Below are 16,300 nucleotides of genomic sequence, written 5' to 3'. Positions count from 1 at the left end.
CATTGTTTCTGCCGAGATGGTAGTAGATGTCACCATACCTGTTGTTGTGCTTGGCTTTTGAGAAGTTGTAAGAGACATTCCAGAAGTTGTGGCTGTTGTTGTTACAGACTCGATTATTGTCGTTGTGGGTTCTGATGTTGTTATAGTGGAGGTTGAGAGTTCAGTTTGGGGGGTGGTTTCAGCTGTTAACTCGGTTGTGTTTGGAGATGCGCTAGTCTTTGTCACAGTAGTTCGTTCTGTAGTTTCTGGCATGCTTGAAATGGGTACAGTTGATGTTACAGGAGCAGTTGTGGTCTCAGCCAGTGATGCTGTTGTCAACGCTTCAGATGTTGATGTGAAATAAGTTGTACTCTGAGACTTCGTTGTTGTGTGTGCTGACGATGTCGTGGTTTCTCCTGACATGCTAGTAGATGTGATCATTCTGTTCGATGTGCTTTGCTCTTGTGAAGGTGTAATTGACATTGTAGAAATTGTAGCTGGTATAGTTTCAGACAGAGTCATGGTCGTTTTAGGTTCTGATGTTGCTATAGCAGAAGAAGAAGGTTCAGATTGAGGGGTTGTTTCAGTTTTTAACATAGTCGCCTGTGAAGATGTGGCAGTGTTCGCCACAGAAGTTCCTTCTGTAGTTTCTTGAGTGGTTGAACTGTGTAGAGTTGATTTGACAGCAGGAGTTGTTGTCTCAGGCAGTGATGTGGTTGGCAATATTTCAGATGTTGTTACAAAGGAAGTTGTTGCTTCAGACTCAGTTGTTGTGTGTACTGCTGATGGTTTTGTTTTTGGCGAGATGGTAGTAGACGTCGCCATACCTGTTGTTGTGCTTGGCTCTTGGGAAGTTGTAAGAGACATTCCAGAATTTGTGGCTTTTGTTGTTACAGACTCGATTATTGTCGTTGTGGGTTCTGATGTTGTTATAGATGAAGCGGATGGTTCAGTTTGAGAAGTTGTTTCAGTTTTTAACATGGTCATCTGTGAAGATGAGGCTGTTGTCGTCACAATTGTTTTTTCTGTAGTTTCTGGTGTGCTTGAACTGGGTACAGTTGATGTGATGGCAGCAGTTGTGGTCTCAGCCAGTGATGTTGTCATACCTTCAGATGTTGTTACAAAAGAAGTCTTACTTGTAGATTCAGTGGTTGTGCTTTCTATTGATTTCGTTGTTTCTGCCGAGATGGTAGTAGATGTCACCATACCTGTTGTTGTGCTTGGCTTTTGAGAAGTTGTAAGAGACATTCCAGAAGTTGTGGCTGTTGTTGTTACAGACTCGATTATTGTCGTTGTGGGTTCTGATGTTGTTATAGTGGAGGTTGAGAGTTCAGTTTGGGGGGTGGTTTCAGCTGTTAACTCGGTTGTGTTTGGAGATGCGCTAGTCTTTGTCGCAGTAGTTCGTTCTGTAGTTTCTGGCATGCTTGAAATGGGTACAGTTGATGTTACATGAGCAGTTGTGGTCTCAGCCAGTGATGCTGTTGTCAACGCTTCAGATGTTGATGTGAAATAAGTTGTACTCTGAGACTTCGTTGTTGTGTGTGCTGACGATGTCGTGGTTTCTCCTGACATGCTAGTAGATATGATCATTCCGTTCGATGTGCTTTGCTCTTGTGAAGGTGTAATTGACATTGTAGAAATTGTAGCTGGTATAGTTTCAGACAGAGTCATGGTCGTTTTAGGTTCTGATGTTGCTATAGCAGAAGAAGAAGGTTCAGATTGAGGGGTTGTTTCAGTTTTTAACATAGTCGCCTGTGGAGATGTGGCAGTGTTCATCACAGAAGTTCCTTCTGTAGTTTCTTGAGTGGTTGAACTGTGTAGAGTTGATTTGACAGCAGGAGTTGTTGTCTCAGGCAGTGATGTGGTTGGCAATACTTCAGATGTTGTTACAAATGAAGTTGTTGCTTCAGACTCAGTTGTTGTGTGTACTGCTGATGGTGTTGTTTTTGGCGAGATGGTAGTAGACGTCACCATACCTGTTGTTGTGCTTGGCTCTTGAGAAGTTGTAAGAGACATTCCAGAAGTTGTGGCTTTTGTTGTTACAGACTCGATTATTGTCGTTGTGGGTTCTGATGTTGTTATAGATGAAGTGGATGGTTCAGCTTGAGAAGTTGTTTCAGTTTTTAACATGGTCATCTGTGAAGATGAGGCTGTTGTCGTCACAATTGTTTTTTCTGTAGTTTCTGGTGTGCTTGAACTGGGTACAGTTGATGTGATGGCAGCAGTTGTGGTCTCAGCCAGTGATGTTGTCATACCTTCAGATGTTGTTACAAAAGAAGTCTTACTTGTAGATTCAGTGGTTGTGCTTTCTATTGATTTCATTTTTTCTGCCGAGATGGTAGTAGATGTCACCATACCTGTTGTTGTGCTTGGCTTTTGAGAAGTTGTAAGAGACATTCCAGAAGTTGTGGCTGTTGTTGTTACAGACTCGATTATTGTCGTTGTGGGTTCTGATGTTGTTATAGTGGAGGTTGAGAGTTCAGTTTGGGGGGTGGTTTCAGCTGTTAACTCGGTTGTGTTTGGAGATGCGCTAGTCTTTGTCGCAGTAGTTCGTTCTGTAGTTTCTGGCATGCTTGAAATGGGTACAGTTGATGTTACATGAGCAGTTGTGGTCTCAGCCAGTGATGCTGTTGTCAACGCTTCAGATGTTGATGTGAAATAAGTTGTACTCTGAGACTTTGTTGTTGTGTGTGCTGACGATGTCGTGGTTTCTGCTGACATGCTAGTAGATATGATCATTCCGTTCGATGTGCTTTGCTCTTGTGAAGGTGTAATTGACATTGTAGAAATTGTAGCTGGTATAGTTTCAGACAGAGTCATGGTCGTTTTAGGTTCTGATGTTGCTATAGCAGAAGAAGAAGGTTCAGATTGAGAGGTTGTTTCAGTTTTTAACATAGTCACCTGTGAAGATGTGGCAGTGTTCGCCACAGAAGTTCCTTCTGTAGTTTCTTGAGTGGTTGAACTGTGTAGAGTTGATTTGACAGCAGGAGTTGTTGTCTCAGGCAGTGATGTGGTTGGCAATATTTCAGATGTTGTTACAAAGGAAGTTGTTGCTTCAGACTCAGTTGTTGTGTGTACTGCTGATGGTGTTGTTTTTGGCGAGATGGTAGTAGACGTCGCCATACCTGTTGTTGTGCTTGGCTCTTGGGAAGTTGTAAGAGACATTCCAGAAGCTGTGGCTTTTGTTGTTACAGACTCGATTATTGTCGTTGTGGGTTCTGATGTTGTTATAGATGAAGTGGATGGTTCAGCTTGAGAAGTTGTTTCAGTTTTTAACATGGTCATCTGTGAAGATGAGGCTGTTGTCGTCACAATTGTTTTTTCTGTAGTTTCTGGTGTGCTTGAACTGGGTACAGTTGATGTGATGGCAGCAGTTGTGGTCTCAGCCAGTGATGTTGTCATACCTTCAGATGTTGTTACAAAAGAAGTCTTACTTGTAGATTCAGTGGTTGTGCTTTCTATTGATTTCGTTGTTTCTGCCGAGATGGTAGTAGATGTCACCATACCTGTTGTTGTGCTTGGCTTTTGAGAAGTTGTAAGAGACATTCCAGAAGTTGTGGCTGTTGTTGTTACAGACTCGATTATTGTCGTTGTGGGTTCTGATGTTGTTATAGTGGAGGTTGAGAGTTCAGTTTGGGGGGTGGTTTCAGCTGTTAACTCGGTTGTGTTTGGAGATGCGCTAGTCTTTGTCGCAGTAGTTCGTTCTGTAGTTTCTGGCATGCTTGAAATGGGTACAGTTGATGTTACATGAGCAGTTGTGGTCTCAGCCAGTGATGCTGTTGTCAACGCTTCAGATGTTGATGTGAAATAAGTTGTACTCTGAGACTTCGTTGTTGTGTGTGCTGACGATGTCGTGGTTTCTCCTGACATGCTAGTAGATATGATCATTCCGTTCGATGTGCTTTGCTCTTGTGAAGGTGTAATTGACATTGTTGAAATTGTAGCTTGTATAGTTTCAGACAGAGTCATGGTCGTTTTAGGTTCTGATGTTGCTATAGCAGAAGAAGAAGGTTCAGATTGAGGAGTTGTTTCAGTTTTTAAAATAGTCGCCTGTGGAGATGTGGCAGTGTTCGCCACAGAAGTTCCTTCTGTAGTTTCTTGAGTGGTTGGACTGTGTAGAGTTGATTTGACAGCAGGAGTTGTTGTCTCAGGCAGTGATGTGGTTGGCAATACTTCAGATGTTGTTACAAAGGAAGTTGTTGCTTCAGACTCAGTTGTTGTGTGTACTGCTGATGGTGTTGTTTTTGGCGAGATGGTAGTAGACGTCACCATACCTGTTGTTGTGCTTGGCTCTTGAGAAGTTGTAAGAGACATTCCAGAAGTTGTGGCTTTTGTTGTTACAGACTCGATTATTGTCGTTGTGGGTTCTGATGTTGTTATAGATGAAGTGGATGGTTCAGCTTGAGAAGTTGTTTCAGTTTTTAACATGGTCATCTGTGAAGATGAGGCTGTTGTCGTGACAATTGTTTTTTCTGTAGTTTCTGGTGTGCTTGAACTGGGTACAGTTGATGTGATGGCAGCAGTTGTGGTCTCAGCCAGTGATGTTGTCATACCTTCAGATGTTGTTACAAAAGAAGTCTTACTTGTAGATTCAGTGGTTGTGCTTTCTATTGATTTCGTTGTTTCTGCCGAGATGGTAGTAGATGTCACCATACCTGTTGTTGTGCTTGGCTTTTGAGAAGTTGTAAGAGACATTCCAGAAGTTGTGGCTGTTGTTGTTACAGACTCGATTATTGTCGTTGTGGGTTCTGATGTTGTTATAGTGGAGGTTGAGAGTTCAGTTTGGGGGGTGGTTTCAGCTGTTAACTCGGTTGTGTTTGGAGATGCGCTAGTCTTTGTCGCAGTAGTTCGTTCTGTAGTTTCTGGCATGCTTGAAATGGGTACAGTTGATGTTACATGAGCAGATGTGGTCTCAGCCAGTGATGCTGTTGTCAACGCTTCAGATGTTGATGTGAAATAAGTTGAACTATGAGACTTCGTTGTTGTGTGTGCTGACGATGTCGTGGTTTCTCCTGACATGCTAGTAGATATGATCATTCCGTTCGATGTGCTTTGCTCTTGTGAAGGTGTAATTGACATTGTTGAAATTGTAGCTTGTATAGTTTCAGACAGAGTCATGGTCGTTTTAGGTTCTGATGTTGCTATAGCAGAAGAAGAAGGTTCAGATTGAGGAGTTGTTTCAGTTTTTAACATAGTCGCCTGTGGAGATGTGGCAGTGTTCGCCACAGAAGTTCCTTCTGTAGTTTCTTGAGTGGTTGGACTGTGTAGAGTTGATTTGACAGCAGGAGTTGTTGTCTCAGGCAGTGATGTGGTTGGCAATACTTCAGATGTTGATATAAAGGAAGTTGTTGCTTCAGACTCAGTTGTTGTGCTTTCTATTGATTTCGTTGTTTCTGCCGAGATGGTAGTAGATGTCACCATACCTGTTATTGTGCTTGGCTTTTGAGAAGTTGTAAGAGACATTCCAGAAGCTGTGGCTGTTTTTGTTACAGACTCGATTATTGTCGTTGTGGGTTCTGATGTTATAGTGGAGCTTGAGAGTTCAGTTTGGGGGGTGGTTTCAGCTGTTAACTCGGTTGTGTTTGGAGATGTGCTAGTCTTTGTCGCAGTCGTTCGTTCTGTAGTTTCTGGCATGCCTGAACTGGGTATAGTTGATGTTACATTAGCAGTCGTGGTCTCAGCCAGTGATGCTGTTTTCAAAGCTTCAGATGTTGATGTGAAATAAGTTGTACTTTGAGACTCCGTTGTTTTGTGTGCTTTTGATATTGTGGTTTCTCCTGACATGGTAGCAGATATTATTATTCCGTTCAATGTGCTTTGCTCTTGTGAAGGTGTAATAGACTTTGATATGACAGCAGCAGTTGTGTTCCCAGCCAGTGATGTTGTTGGCAATTCTTTAGATGTCGTTACAAAAGAAGGTGTGCTTATAGACTCATTTGGTGAGTGTGTTGTTGATTTAGTTGTTTCTTCTGAGATGGTTGTAGATGTCACTGTTCCTGTCATTGTGATTTGCTTCTGTGTAGTTTTAACTGACATTGTGGCAATCTTAGCTTGTGTTGTTTTAGATGAAGTCATAGTCATTGTAGGTTCTGAAGGTATTACAGCAGCAGTTGAGGGTTCAGCCTCAGGAGTTTTTTGAGTTGTTAAAACTGTGGTTTTCTCAGATGTTGAAATCTGTAAGATTGAACAATATTAGTTTCAGATTTCGGAATGATAGGTTGTTTCATCTTTTAAATATATAGTTACTGCTACGGTTATATATTTCTTGTGTTCAACATTACTAGCTTTGTACCTGGCTTGAAGTGGCTGTAGCTGAGGGTTCATATTGTGGTCTTTTTTCAGTTGTTAACATGGTGGTCTTTGGAGATGCAGCAGTTGTCGTCACAGTAGTTCCTTCTGTAGTTTCTTGAGTGGTTGAACTGAGTACAGTTGATGTGATGGCAGCAGTTGTGGTCTCAGCCAGTGTCGTTGTTGTCAAAGCTTCAGATGTTGTTGTGTGTGCTGATGATGTCGTGGTTTCTCCTGACATGGTAGTAGATATCACCATGCCGTTCGATGTGCTTTGCTCTTGTGAAGGTGTAATTGAAATTGTAGAAATTGTAGTTGTTGTAGTTTCAGACAGAGTCATGGTCGTTTTAGGTTCTGATGTTGCTATAGCAGAAGAAGAAGGTTCAGATTGAGGGGTTGTTTCAGTTTTTAACATAGTCGTCTGAGGTGATGTGGCAGTTGTCATCACAGTAGATCCTTCTGTATTTTCTTGAGTGGTTGAACTGTGTAGAGTTGATTTGACAGCAGGAGTTGTCTCAGCAAGTGATGTGGTTTGAAATACTCCAGATGTTGTTACAAAAGAAGTTGTATTTTCAGATTCAGTTGTTGTGTGTGCGGTTGATGTCATTGTTTCTGCCGAGATGGTAGTAGATGTCACCATACCTATTGTTGTGCTTTGTTCTTGAGAAGTTGTAAGAGACAGTCCAAATGTGGTGGCCGCGGTTGTTACAGATTCGATTGTTGATGTTGTGGGTTCTGATGTTGTTATAGTGTTAGTTGACAGTTCAGTTTGGGGGGTAGTTTCACTTTCTAACATGGTTGTATTTGGAGATGTGAATGTTGTTGTCACAATTGTTTCTTCTGTAGTTTCTGGCATGCTTGAACTGGGTACAGTTGATGTGACGGCAGCAGTTGTGGTCTCAGCCAGTGATGTGGTTATGATTTCTTCAGATGTTGTTACAAACAAAGTTGTACATTCAGACTCAGTTGTTGGGTGTGCTGTTAATGTCGTTGTTTCTGCTAATGTGGTCGTAGATATCACCATTCCGTTTGATGTGCTTTGCTCTTGTGAAGTTGTAAGAGACATCGTGGAATTCGTAGCTGGTGTTGTTTCTGACACAGTCATGGTCGTTTTAGGTTGTGATGTTGTCATAGATGAAGTTGAAGGTTTAAATTGAGGGGTTGTTTCAGTTGTTAACATGGTGGTTTTGGGAGATGCAGCAGTTGTCATCCCAGTAGTTCCTTCTGTAGTTTCTTGTGTGGTTGAACTGAGTACAGTTGATGTGACAGCAGCAGTTGTGGTCCCAGCCAGTGATGTTGTTGGCAGTGCCTCAGATGTTGTTACAAAAGAAGTTGTGCTTTTAGACTCAGTTGGTGAGTGTGCAGTTGATTTAGTTATTTCTTCTGAGATGGTTGTAGATGTCACCGTTCCTGACGTTGTGCTTTGCTCCTGTGCAGTTGTTACAGACAATGTACAAATGGTTTCTGGTGTTGTTTCAGACACAGTCATGGTTGTCGTAGGTTTTGATGTTTTTACAGCTGACGTTGAGGGTTCAGACTGAAGGGTTATTTCAGTTGTTAACTTAGTGGTCTTTGGAGATTCGGCAGTTGTCATCACAGTAAGTCTTTCTGTAGTTGGTTGTGCACTTGAACTGGGTGCAGTGGATGTGACAGCAGCTGTTGTGGTCTGAGGCAGTGATGTTGTTGTCATTTCTTGAGATGTTGTTGCAAATGAAGTTGTACTTGCAGATTCAGTTGTTATTTGTGCTGTTGATTTTGTACTTTCTGCCGAGATGGTAGTAGATGTCACCATACCTGTTGTTGTGCTTGGCTCTTGAGAAGTTGTAAGAGAAAGTCCAGAAATGGTGGCTGCTGTTGTCACAGACTCAGATATTGTCGTTGTGGGTTCGGAAGTTGAGAGTTCAGTTTGAGGGGTTGATTCAGTTGTTAACTTGGTCGTCTTTGGAGATGCGGCAGATTCTGTAGTTTCTGGCATGCTTGAACTGGGGACAGTTAATGTGACAGCAGTAGTTGTGGTCTCAGCCAGTGATGTTGTTGGCAGTACTTCAGATGTTGTTACAAAAGAAGTTGTACTTTCAGACTCAGTTGTTGTGTGTGCTGTTGATGTCGTTGTTTCTGCTGAGATGGTTGTAGATGTCACCGTTATTGTTGATGTGGTTGGCTCTTGTGCAGTTGTAACAGACAATGTGCAAATGGTAAATGGTGTTTTTTCAGACACAGTCATGGTTGTTTTAGGTCCTGAAATAGCTTCAGTGGAAGTTGAGAGTTCAGTTTGACGGGTCGTTTCAGTGGTTAGCACGGTGGTTTTTGAAGATGTGGAAGTTGTCTCCACACAAAGTTCTTCTGTAGTTTCTGGTGTGCTTGAACTGGGTACAGTTGATGTGATGGCAGCAGTTGTGGTCTCAGCCAGTGATGTTGTTGGCAGTACTTCAGATGTTGTTACAAAAGAAGTTGTACTTTCAGGCTCAGTTGTTGTGTGTGCTGTTGATGTCGTTGTTTCTGCTGAGATTGTTGTAGATGTCACTGTTTTTGTTGATGTGGTTGGCTCTTGTGCAGTTGTAACAGACAATGTGCAAATGGTAAATGGTGTTGTTTCAGACACAGTCATGGTTGTTTTAGGTCCTGAAATAGCTTCAGTGGAAGTTGAGAGTTCAGTTTGACGGGTCGTTTCAGTGGATAGCACGGTGGTTTTTGAAGATGTGGAAGTTGTCTCCACACAAAGTTCTTCTGTAGTTTCTGGTGTGCTTGAACTGGGTACAGTTGATGTGATGGCAGCAGTTGTGGTCTCAGCCAGTGATGTTGTTGGCAGTACTTCAGATGTTGTTACAAAAGAAGTTGTACTTTCAGGCTCAGTTGTTGTGTGTGCTGTTGATGTCGTTGTTTCTGCTGAGATTGTTGTAGATGTCACTGTTTTTGTTGATGTGGTTGGCTCTTGTGCAGTTGTAACAGACAATGTGCAAATGGTAAATGGTGTTGTTTCAGACACAGTCATGGTTGTTTTAGGTCCTGAAATAGCTTCAGTGGAAGTTGAGAGTTCAGTTTGACGGGTCGTTTCAGTGGTTAGCACGGTGGTTTTTGAAGATGTGGAAGTTGTCTCCACACAAAGTTCTTCTGTAGTTTCTGGTGTGCTTGAACTGGGTACAGTTGATGTGATGGCAGCAGTTGTGGTCTCAGCCAGTGATGTTGTTGGCAGTACTTCAGATGTTGTTACAAAAGAAGTTGTACTTTCAGGCTCAGTTGTTGTGTGTGCTGTTGATGTCGTTGTTTCTGCTGAGATTGTTGTAGATGTCACTGTTTTTGTTGATGTGGTTGGCTCTTGTGCAGTTGTAACAGACAATGTGCAAATGGTAAATGGTGTTGTTTCAGACACAGTCATGGTTGTTTTAGGTCCTGAAATAGCTTCAGTGGAAGTTGAGAGTTCAGTTTGACGGGTCGTTTCAGTGGTTAGCACGGTGGTTTTTGAAGATGTGGAAGTTGTCTCCACACAAAGTTCTTCTGTAGTTTCTGGTGTGCTTGAACTGGGTACAGTTGATGTGATGGCAGCAGTTGTGGTCTCAGCCAGTGATGTTGTTGGCAGTACTTCAGTTGTTGTTACAAAAGAAGTTGTACTTTCAGGCTCAGTTGTTGTGTGTGCTGTTGATGTCGTTGTTTCTGCTGAGATGGTTGTAGATGTCACTGTTTTTGTTGATGTGGTTGGCTCTTGTGCAGTTGTAACAGACAATGTGCAAATGGTAAATGGTGTTGTTTCAGACACAGTAATGGTTGTTTTAGGTCCTGAAATAGCTTCAGTGGAAGTTGAGAGTTCAGTTTGACGGGTCGTTTCAGTGGTTAGCACGGTGGTTTTTGAAGATGTGGAAGTTGTCTCCACACAAAGTTCTTCTGTAGTTTCTGGTGTGCTTGAACTGGGTACAGTTGATGTGATGGCAGCAGTTGTGGTCTCAGCCAGTGATGTTGTTGGCAGTACTTCAGTTGTTGTTACAAAAGAAGTTGTACTTTCAGGCTCAGTTGTTGTGTGTGCTGTTGATGTCGTTGTTTCTGCTGAGATGGTTGTAGATGTCACTGTTTTTGTTGATGTGGTTGGCTCTTGTGCAGTTGTAACAGACAATGTGCAAATGGTAAATGGTGTTGTTTCAGACACAGTAATGGTTGTTTTAGGTCCTGAAATAGCTTCAGTGGAAGTTGAGAGTTCAGTTTGACGGGTCGTTTCAGTGGTTAGCACGGTGGTTTTTGAAGATGTGGAAGTTGTCTCCACACAAAGTTCTTCTGTAGTTTCTGGTGTGCTTGAACTGGGTACAGTTGATGTGATGGCAGCAGTTGTGGTCTCAGCCAGTGATGTTGTTATTGCTTCAGATGTTGTTACAAAAGTTATATTTGCAGACTCAGTTGTTTTGTGTGCCGTTGTTGTTGTTGTTTCTTCACAGATGGTAGTGGATGTCTTCATTCCTGTCATTGTGCTTGGCCCTTGTGTAGTTGTTGTGTATGTCATTGTATTAGTTTTGGATGTAGTCACAATTGGTGGAACAACTGTTTCAGATAAGCAAGTAGGTGCATATGGGTTCAGTGGAATATCTGTGAAGCCCCAGAGTTCAAAGATTGGATCCTTTGTAGTTTTAGGGATGTTTATACTTATTTGATAAGTTTCAGGGCATGATGTAGTAGTTGATGGTACAGTTGATGCCAATGTTTCTGTAGTATTATAGTGTGATTCTTGTTTGAGCAGAGGAACAATAAATGCCCATAATTCCCCACCACCATGTGATGGTGGCACAATGGACCTTGAAAGTCGCAAATTCTTCTTGGCACATGAGATGACTTCTTTATTCATCCATCCGGATAAGTCTCGATACATCAGTTGAACCACAGGATCTTTCTGTTAAGAAGTGATCGAAATGTATATTATCCCCAATAACTTATCTGTCATCAAACCATGCCTCTATGCTCTGTAACATATAGATCTAACATAATGTTATAACAGAAGCAGCTGAATGGCAGGTGCTATACCGACCAGAATTGTAGTAGAATCGGTAACAAAGATTACATCTACATTTACTACAGAGGAAAACATCACTAAAGAGAGATGAACTGTGGTTGAAAATATAGATTTATTGATTAATTAATAAAGGGTTGCTAATTAGCTTTTAGCCCTACTTCATTGTACATACCTTCATGTTTGATAAGTTTATTTGGATTTGCAGCACATTTCTGTTCTTCAGCGGCGTCACTAAGGTTCTCTCTTGTGCAGATTCTGCATTTGATTCTGCAGGGAATAACACAGTAATTTCGAGAAATAAATTTGTCTTATTTTATGTTGAGGCTGATATTCAAAGCACAGAATGTCTCTTTCATTATGTTTTCATATATGTTGAGTAGGAGGTCTCATTTATTGCTTATTCACTACTTCCTAAATTATTGAGTAAGAAGCTACTCACCAGTGAATCTGATATCCATGAGTTCAGTAGCAGGCAGCATCACAGTCATCTCCTCTTTTCTACAGATAACCTGAGGTGCATCATGTCTGATGGTGTCAACCGGACATATGGCAAAAGCCTGCAATCGTCTCTTCAGCAGCTGGTCAAAGTACTGCAGCCTCACTGAGTGCAAGTGCATCTCTTCTGTAGACTGAGGGATGCAAACAAGTGCCTTGAGTTATACATATTATTATGAACATTTATTTTATTTATTATGATTTTTTTTCTATTATATAGGTCATAGTATTCCCCTCATAATGTATCAGCTGTGGTGCAGAATTACAACAAATACCTTATGATTACCTTATGCATGTTTGAAACAATGACAGATAGTAACATTTTGTGCAAATTATGTTTGATTGGGGCAACGTTTCATTCTTTGATTATTTCTGCTTAATGATGATTCAGATGACATCTTCATCTATTATGTAAGGAATCTCTCTGGCCTAGATTAGGCCTCACACAGGGGCATTTATTTATTGTAACATGTTTCAATATTAAAAAGTTTGAAGCCTCACCACATGTTGCAGGCAGCAGCTGTTGTGAAAAATCTTCAGGAAAAGCAGGTGTCCCTGCATCTGGGCTGAGTGGTTACAGCATTTTGGGAGCTGATCCACTAACACGGGGTACAAATCTTCTGTAAATGTAAAAAACACCTATCTACATAAATACATCTTATGAGATCTAAATGTGTGAAATATGGATGAGTTACCCACCATTCAGCAAGAACACATCTTTGTGCCTGGTCATGGTAAACTTCAGATCAAGACTTTCCTTTCCACAGTAGTATGTTGGCAGGAACATTTTGGAAATCTCTACATCACTTGTATACACTGAAGGTACAACAGAAACAAAATACAGCAGACTTAATGAAACCAGTTTACTACAGCAGATCAAGGCAAAGACTTTCTTATTGATTTAAAAGACCATAAAGTGCAGAACAAATGTGTTATGATTTTACACTGTAGGGGAATGATTTATACAGCATTCAGATGATTTTTAATGATTACAAAAATCTTAAAAATAAACTACACCCCTTTACATCTTGTATCAATCACTCTTGGCTCTTGGAGAAAGGATTGAGAAAAGAAACTCTCTGTCATCATTTTGTATTTGCATTTTCTTCTACTCTGTTTTTCTGAATGAACTACAATTTGACATTTAATCATTCTGCTGCTCTCTGTCTATACACACACACACACACACACACACACACACACACACACACACACATATATATATATATATATATATATATATATATATATATATGAGAACTCTTTATTGCTATTGCAATAAACCATTTGAATAGTCAGAAGTACCAGCGAAAAACTGGCCTTACATATACAACCTGACCGAACATACACAAACATCACATGGCGCTATGGGGGTAGACCGGTCAGGAAGACAGGGAATATGAATAGAACAGAGAAAAAAGAATCATATGGGGAGAAAGGAGGAGAATAAAAAACAGCCCTAGACTGCTCCAATAGGGAGTACATTTTAGGAACTGAAAAAAACACCTCGGCACATAAGTACATACTACACGACATAAACATTCAGTCGCAACTGGGGAGAGGAAATGGTTGGTGGGGCTATTTTAGCATGAACAGCCATCCAGTCCTGTGGCCACTGGTGGAGCTAGTCAACAGACCCCTCTGTCCACACTGGAGTAATGAAGCTGACGGAGGCGTTGGATGTGGAGTGGGGATGTCCTTGGGATGGTGGAGAGAGAGTTTGCTGCCCCCACATTACATTTACATTTACATTTATGGCATTTGGCAGATGCCCTTATCCAGAGCGACTTACAATGTGCTTTCAAGTTACCATTGATGAAGTGATCAATTCCGGTTCACTAGGACCGGAATTGTCACCCTCTGGGGTGTTTAGGATCAGCAACTGCTAAGGCTGATTAGGATAGGATGGGTTATTTGGGTTATCTGTTTTGATAAATCCAATCAGCACAAGTCCAACTATCATGGTTCCGAATAGGTAGATAGCCTTGATTTACCTTAACATTTGCAGCATTTATCAGACAGATAAATCCAGAGCGATTTACAATCAGTAGTTACAGGGACAGTGGGATTTGAACCTGGATCTCCTGGTTCATAGGCGAGTGTGTTACCCACTAGGCTACTACCACTCTGGATGTCCTCCACGGAAAGGGCTGCAAGGCACATTATAGAGATTATTTTTATTACTTATTCTAAATTGTCTTTTTGCTGCTGAGTGTGACTAATAAAGGTTTATGTCATTGCACAAGTTCTGGGACGCACTTGCAGACATGCTAGAAGCCGGAGAATAAGTTGCAGTAAGGGGAATGGGCACTGGAGGAGCTGGCGAGAAGGACCGGAGGCGCTTGCCCGAGGGAGGGAGACTGCTTACAAAACTTAATTTTATCCTATAGGACTGTCCAGTTAAATAGTCCAGTTAATTAACCCAGTCAGTATTTCCAATGAATCACATGTATTACTGAAATTATTAGAGCAAAAATCTGAACAGAACATTTTTTTATTAAGCCTTATTTGCATTCATGCACAAACATTCTCTAAATATAAAGTCCAAACTTTGTGTCCAAACATAAATGACAGCTTCATATGCAAACTGGAACTCAATCTAAAAAATATATAAACCATCACTAACTGACCTACATTAGCATTCTCCATGCATTTGAGGTTATCTGTACATTTTATAGTCAGATGGTCCAGCGCAAGAATATACTACCCTAGAAAAGTAACATATGCAAACATGTAAAACTTTTTCATCTAGATCCACAAATCCAAATAGTCACATTATAAAGACTCAATACTCACGGTACAGTGGTTTCCAGATGTCTTCTTTATCATGAAGTTTGCTAATGTCCAGCTCCCCGCCCTGCTGACCACCATGGCTGGAGACTTGATCCTCAGACTCATGTCCAGGATTATCTGGAGATGACCAGTTCAACTCCTCAGATGCTCTCTTACTTCCAGATGAGGTTGAGGTCTTATTTCTTTCGCCGCTGATTCCTTGTGCTATTAAGCATACAAAAATCCAAAACAGCAGTGACCATATTGCTGGTGCCTCTCTTACCTTCATTTCACAGAGCTAGAATCATCCACTATCTTGTAAAATTAAAGCTGGGCTCTCAAATAACTTGAGAAAGATGTTGCTGAGTTACAATCCAGCTGAAGAATGAACTGATCTGGGATTTAATAGTCACTAGTCCTTCAGCATGACATTGTGTGCGTCAAAGCAATAATGTCACTGTGTGGAGTGTTATCTTTTTTATCTTAGTAAATGAGAAACGTACAGTGCATGGTGGATGCACCATAGCTGTTCTGAAGCCATTATCTTCATAAGACAAAACTATAACGTCACTGTTTACCAGCAGGCGCCACTTTTCTGATAGCATACTATCATACAAGTCATGTTGCACTTTTGAAAATCTGTACAGAAATGTTTTCACAGGCTTAGTTTTGTGTTTTTAATTTAAGTTTGGAATACATGTAGCTCAAATTTGTGATATAATGTTTGTAGCTGTGTCTTTCCAATCACATAATGATATTATCTCCGGTATGTAATGGGTGGTCATGATTTCTGTCCATTTTGGAATAAGGTGATAGGATCTCTGCCATCTCTAAAAAAACGGCAAACTCTGGCAAACCTCACTGAATTGATTGAGAGTTTTCCATTATAAGCCTTTTCAAAAAGGGTGCCATATCATATGTTACAGACGCCAAAAAGTTACTTTTTTTATTAGCTGATTAGTAGTTTTTATGACAATATGTTGTCAAATACCATAAACATTTCTCATAATCTCATCATAATCAAATAAGAAAACCAAAACATGTCCCTTTGCTACTTCAGTACAAGGTCAGACTCGTTGTCTCTGTAAAGAATAAAATAGAAATCTCTTTTTTTAAGAGCTGTCACAAAATCCTAACAATTCAGTGTAACACTCATCTCTAATGTCATATAAGATTGTTGTGCTTACTTTTCAGTCTTTTCCAGTTGACAAGTGTCATTTCTTAATACTGCATATGGATGTCATACCTATTATATAGACAACAGAATTTTGTGAATAATTTTGCAAGTAAACATTGACAAAAACACACATAATGCTAATGAGACATGATATAAGTCTAGATCAGGGATGGGTAAACTTTTAAGCTCAGGGGCCACACTGACTTTTAAAATTTGTCAGACACCCCGGGCCAGCACCAGATGCATCCATTTCTTACATAAACATAAAAAAGGCCTTACTGTGTTAATATTTACATTCAATTTGACTGGGACAGTGTTGCTGATCAGCTTTCACTTTGTAGAAAGCCTTGCTAGACTGAGAAAGAAATTGAAATGAGCAGGTTGGATGTAAATAGTTGAATGTTGCATACTGAGATGTGTGTTACATGGGGGTCTAACACAGTTAAGTGTATGTGGGCGGTTAGCCACCGTCTCCATTGCGTGGTTCCAGAAAGTAAGAACAGCCACGTTCTAGCTATTCAGTAAGTAAAAAATGGTTGTTTTGTACTGTTGACTTTGTCAAGAATATGTTGTTTATACGTTCATTAACATCATGGTCC

The 16,300-nt window shown here is 40.8% G+C and overlaps 1 protein-coding gene across 1 annotated transcript; it reads right to left on the bottom strand.

The window, feature by feature from the left end:
- Positions 1–38: 38 nt before the first annotated feature.
- LOC114780645 (serine-rich adhesin for platelets-like) lies at positions 39–14,749 on the bottom strand (the record flags this gene model as incomplete). Its single annotated transcript, XM_028967762.1, has 9 exons — positions 39–1,139; positions 1,188–2,288; positions 2,337–6,153; positions 6,272–6,630; positions 8,062–10,611; positions 11,697–11,886; positions 12,254–12,318; positions 12,452–12,568; positions 14,549–14,749. Coding segments are annotated over 9 exons (9,501 nt in total), but the record flags the coding sequence as incomplete, so codon positions are not given.
- Between the last annotated feature and the right edge of the window lie 1,551 nt (positions 14,750–16,300).

This window comes from Denticeps clupeoides, unplaced genomic scaffold (assembly GCF_900700375.1).
Source record: "Denticeps clupeoides unplaced genomic scaffold, fDenClu1.1, whole genome shotgun sequence".
In the NCBI taxonomy this organism is placed as follows: Eukaryota; Metazoa; Chordata; class Actinopteri; order Clupeiformes; family Denticipitidae; genus Denticeps; species Denticeps clupeoides.
The sequence above is the reverse complement of the archived record's forward strand: the minus strand, read 5'-3'. Positions and strand labels throughout refer to the sequence as shown.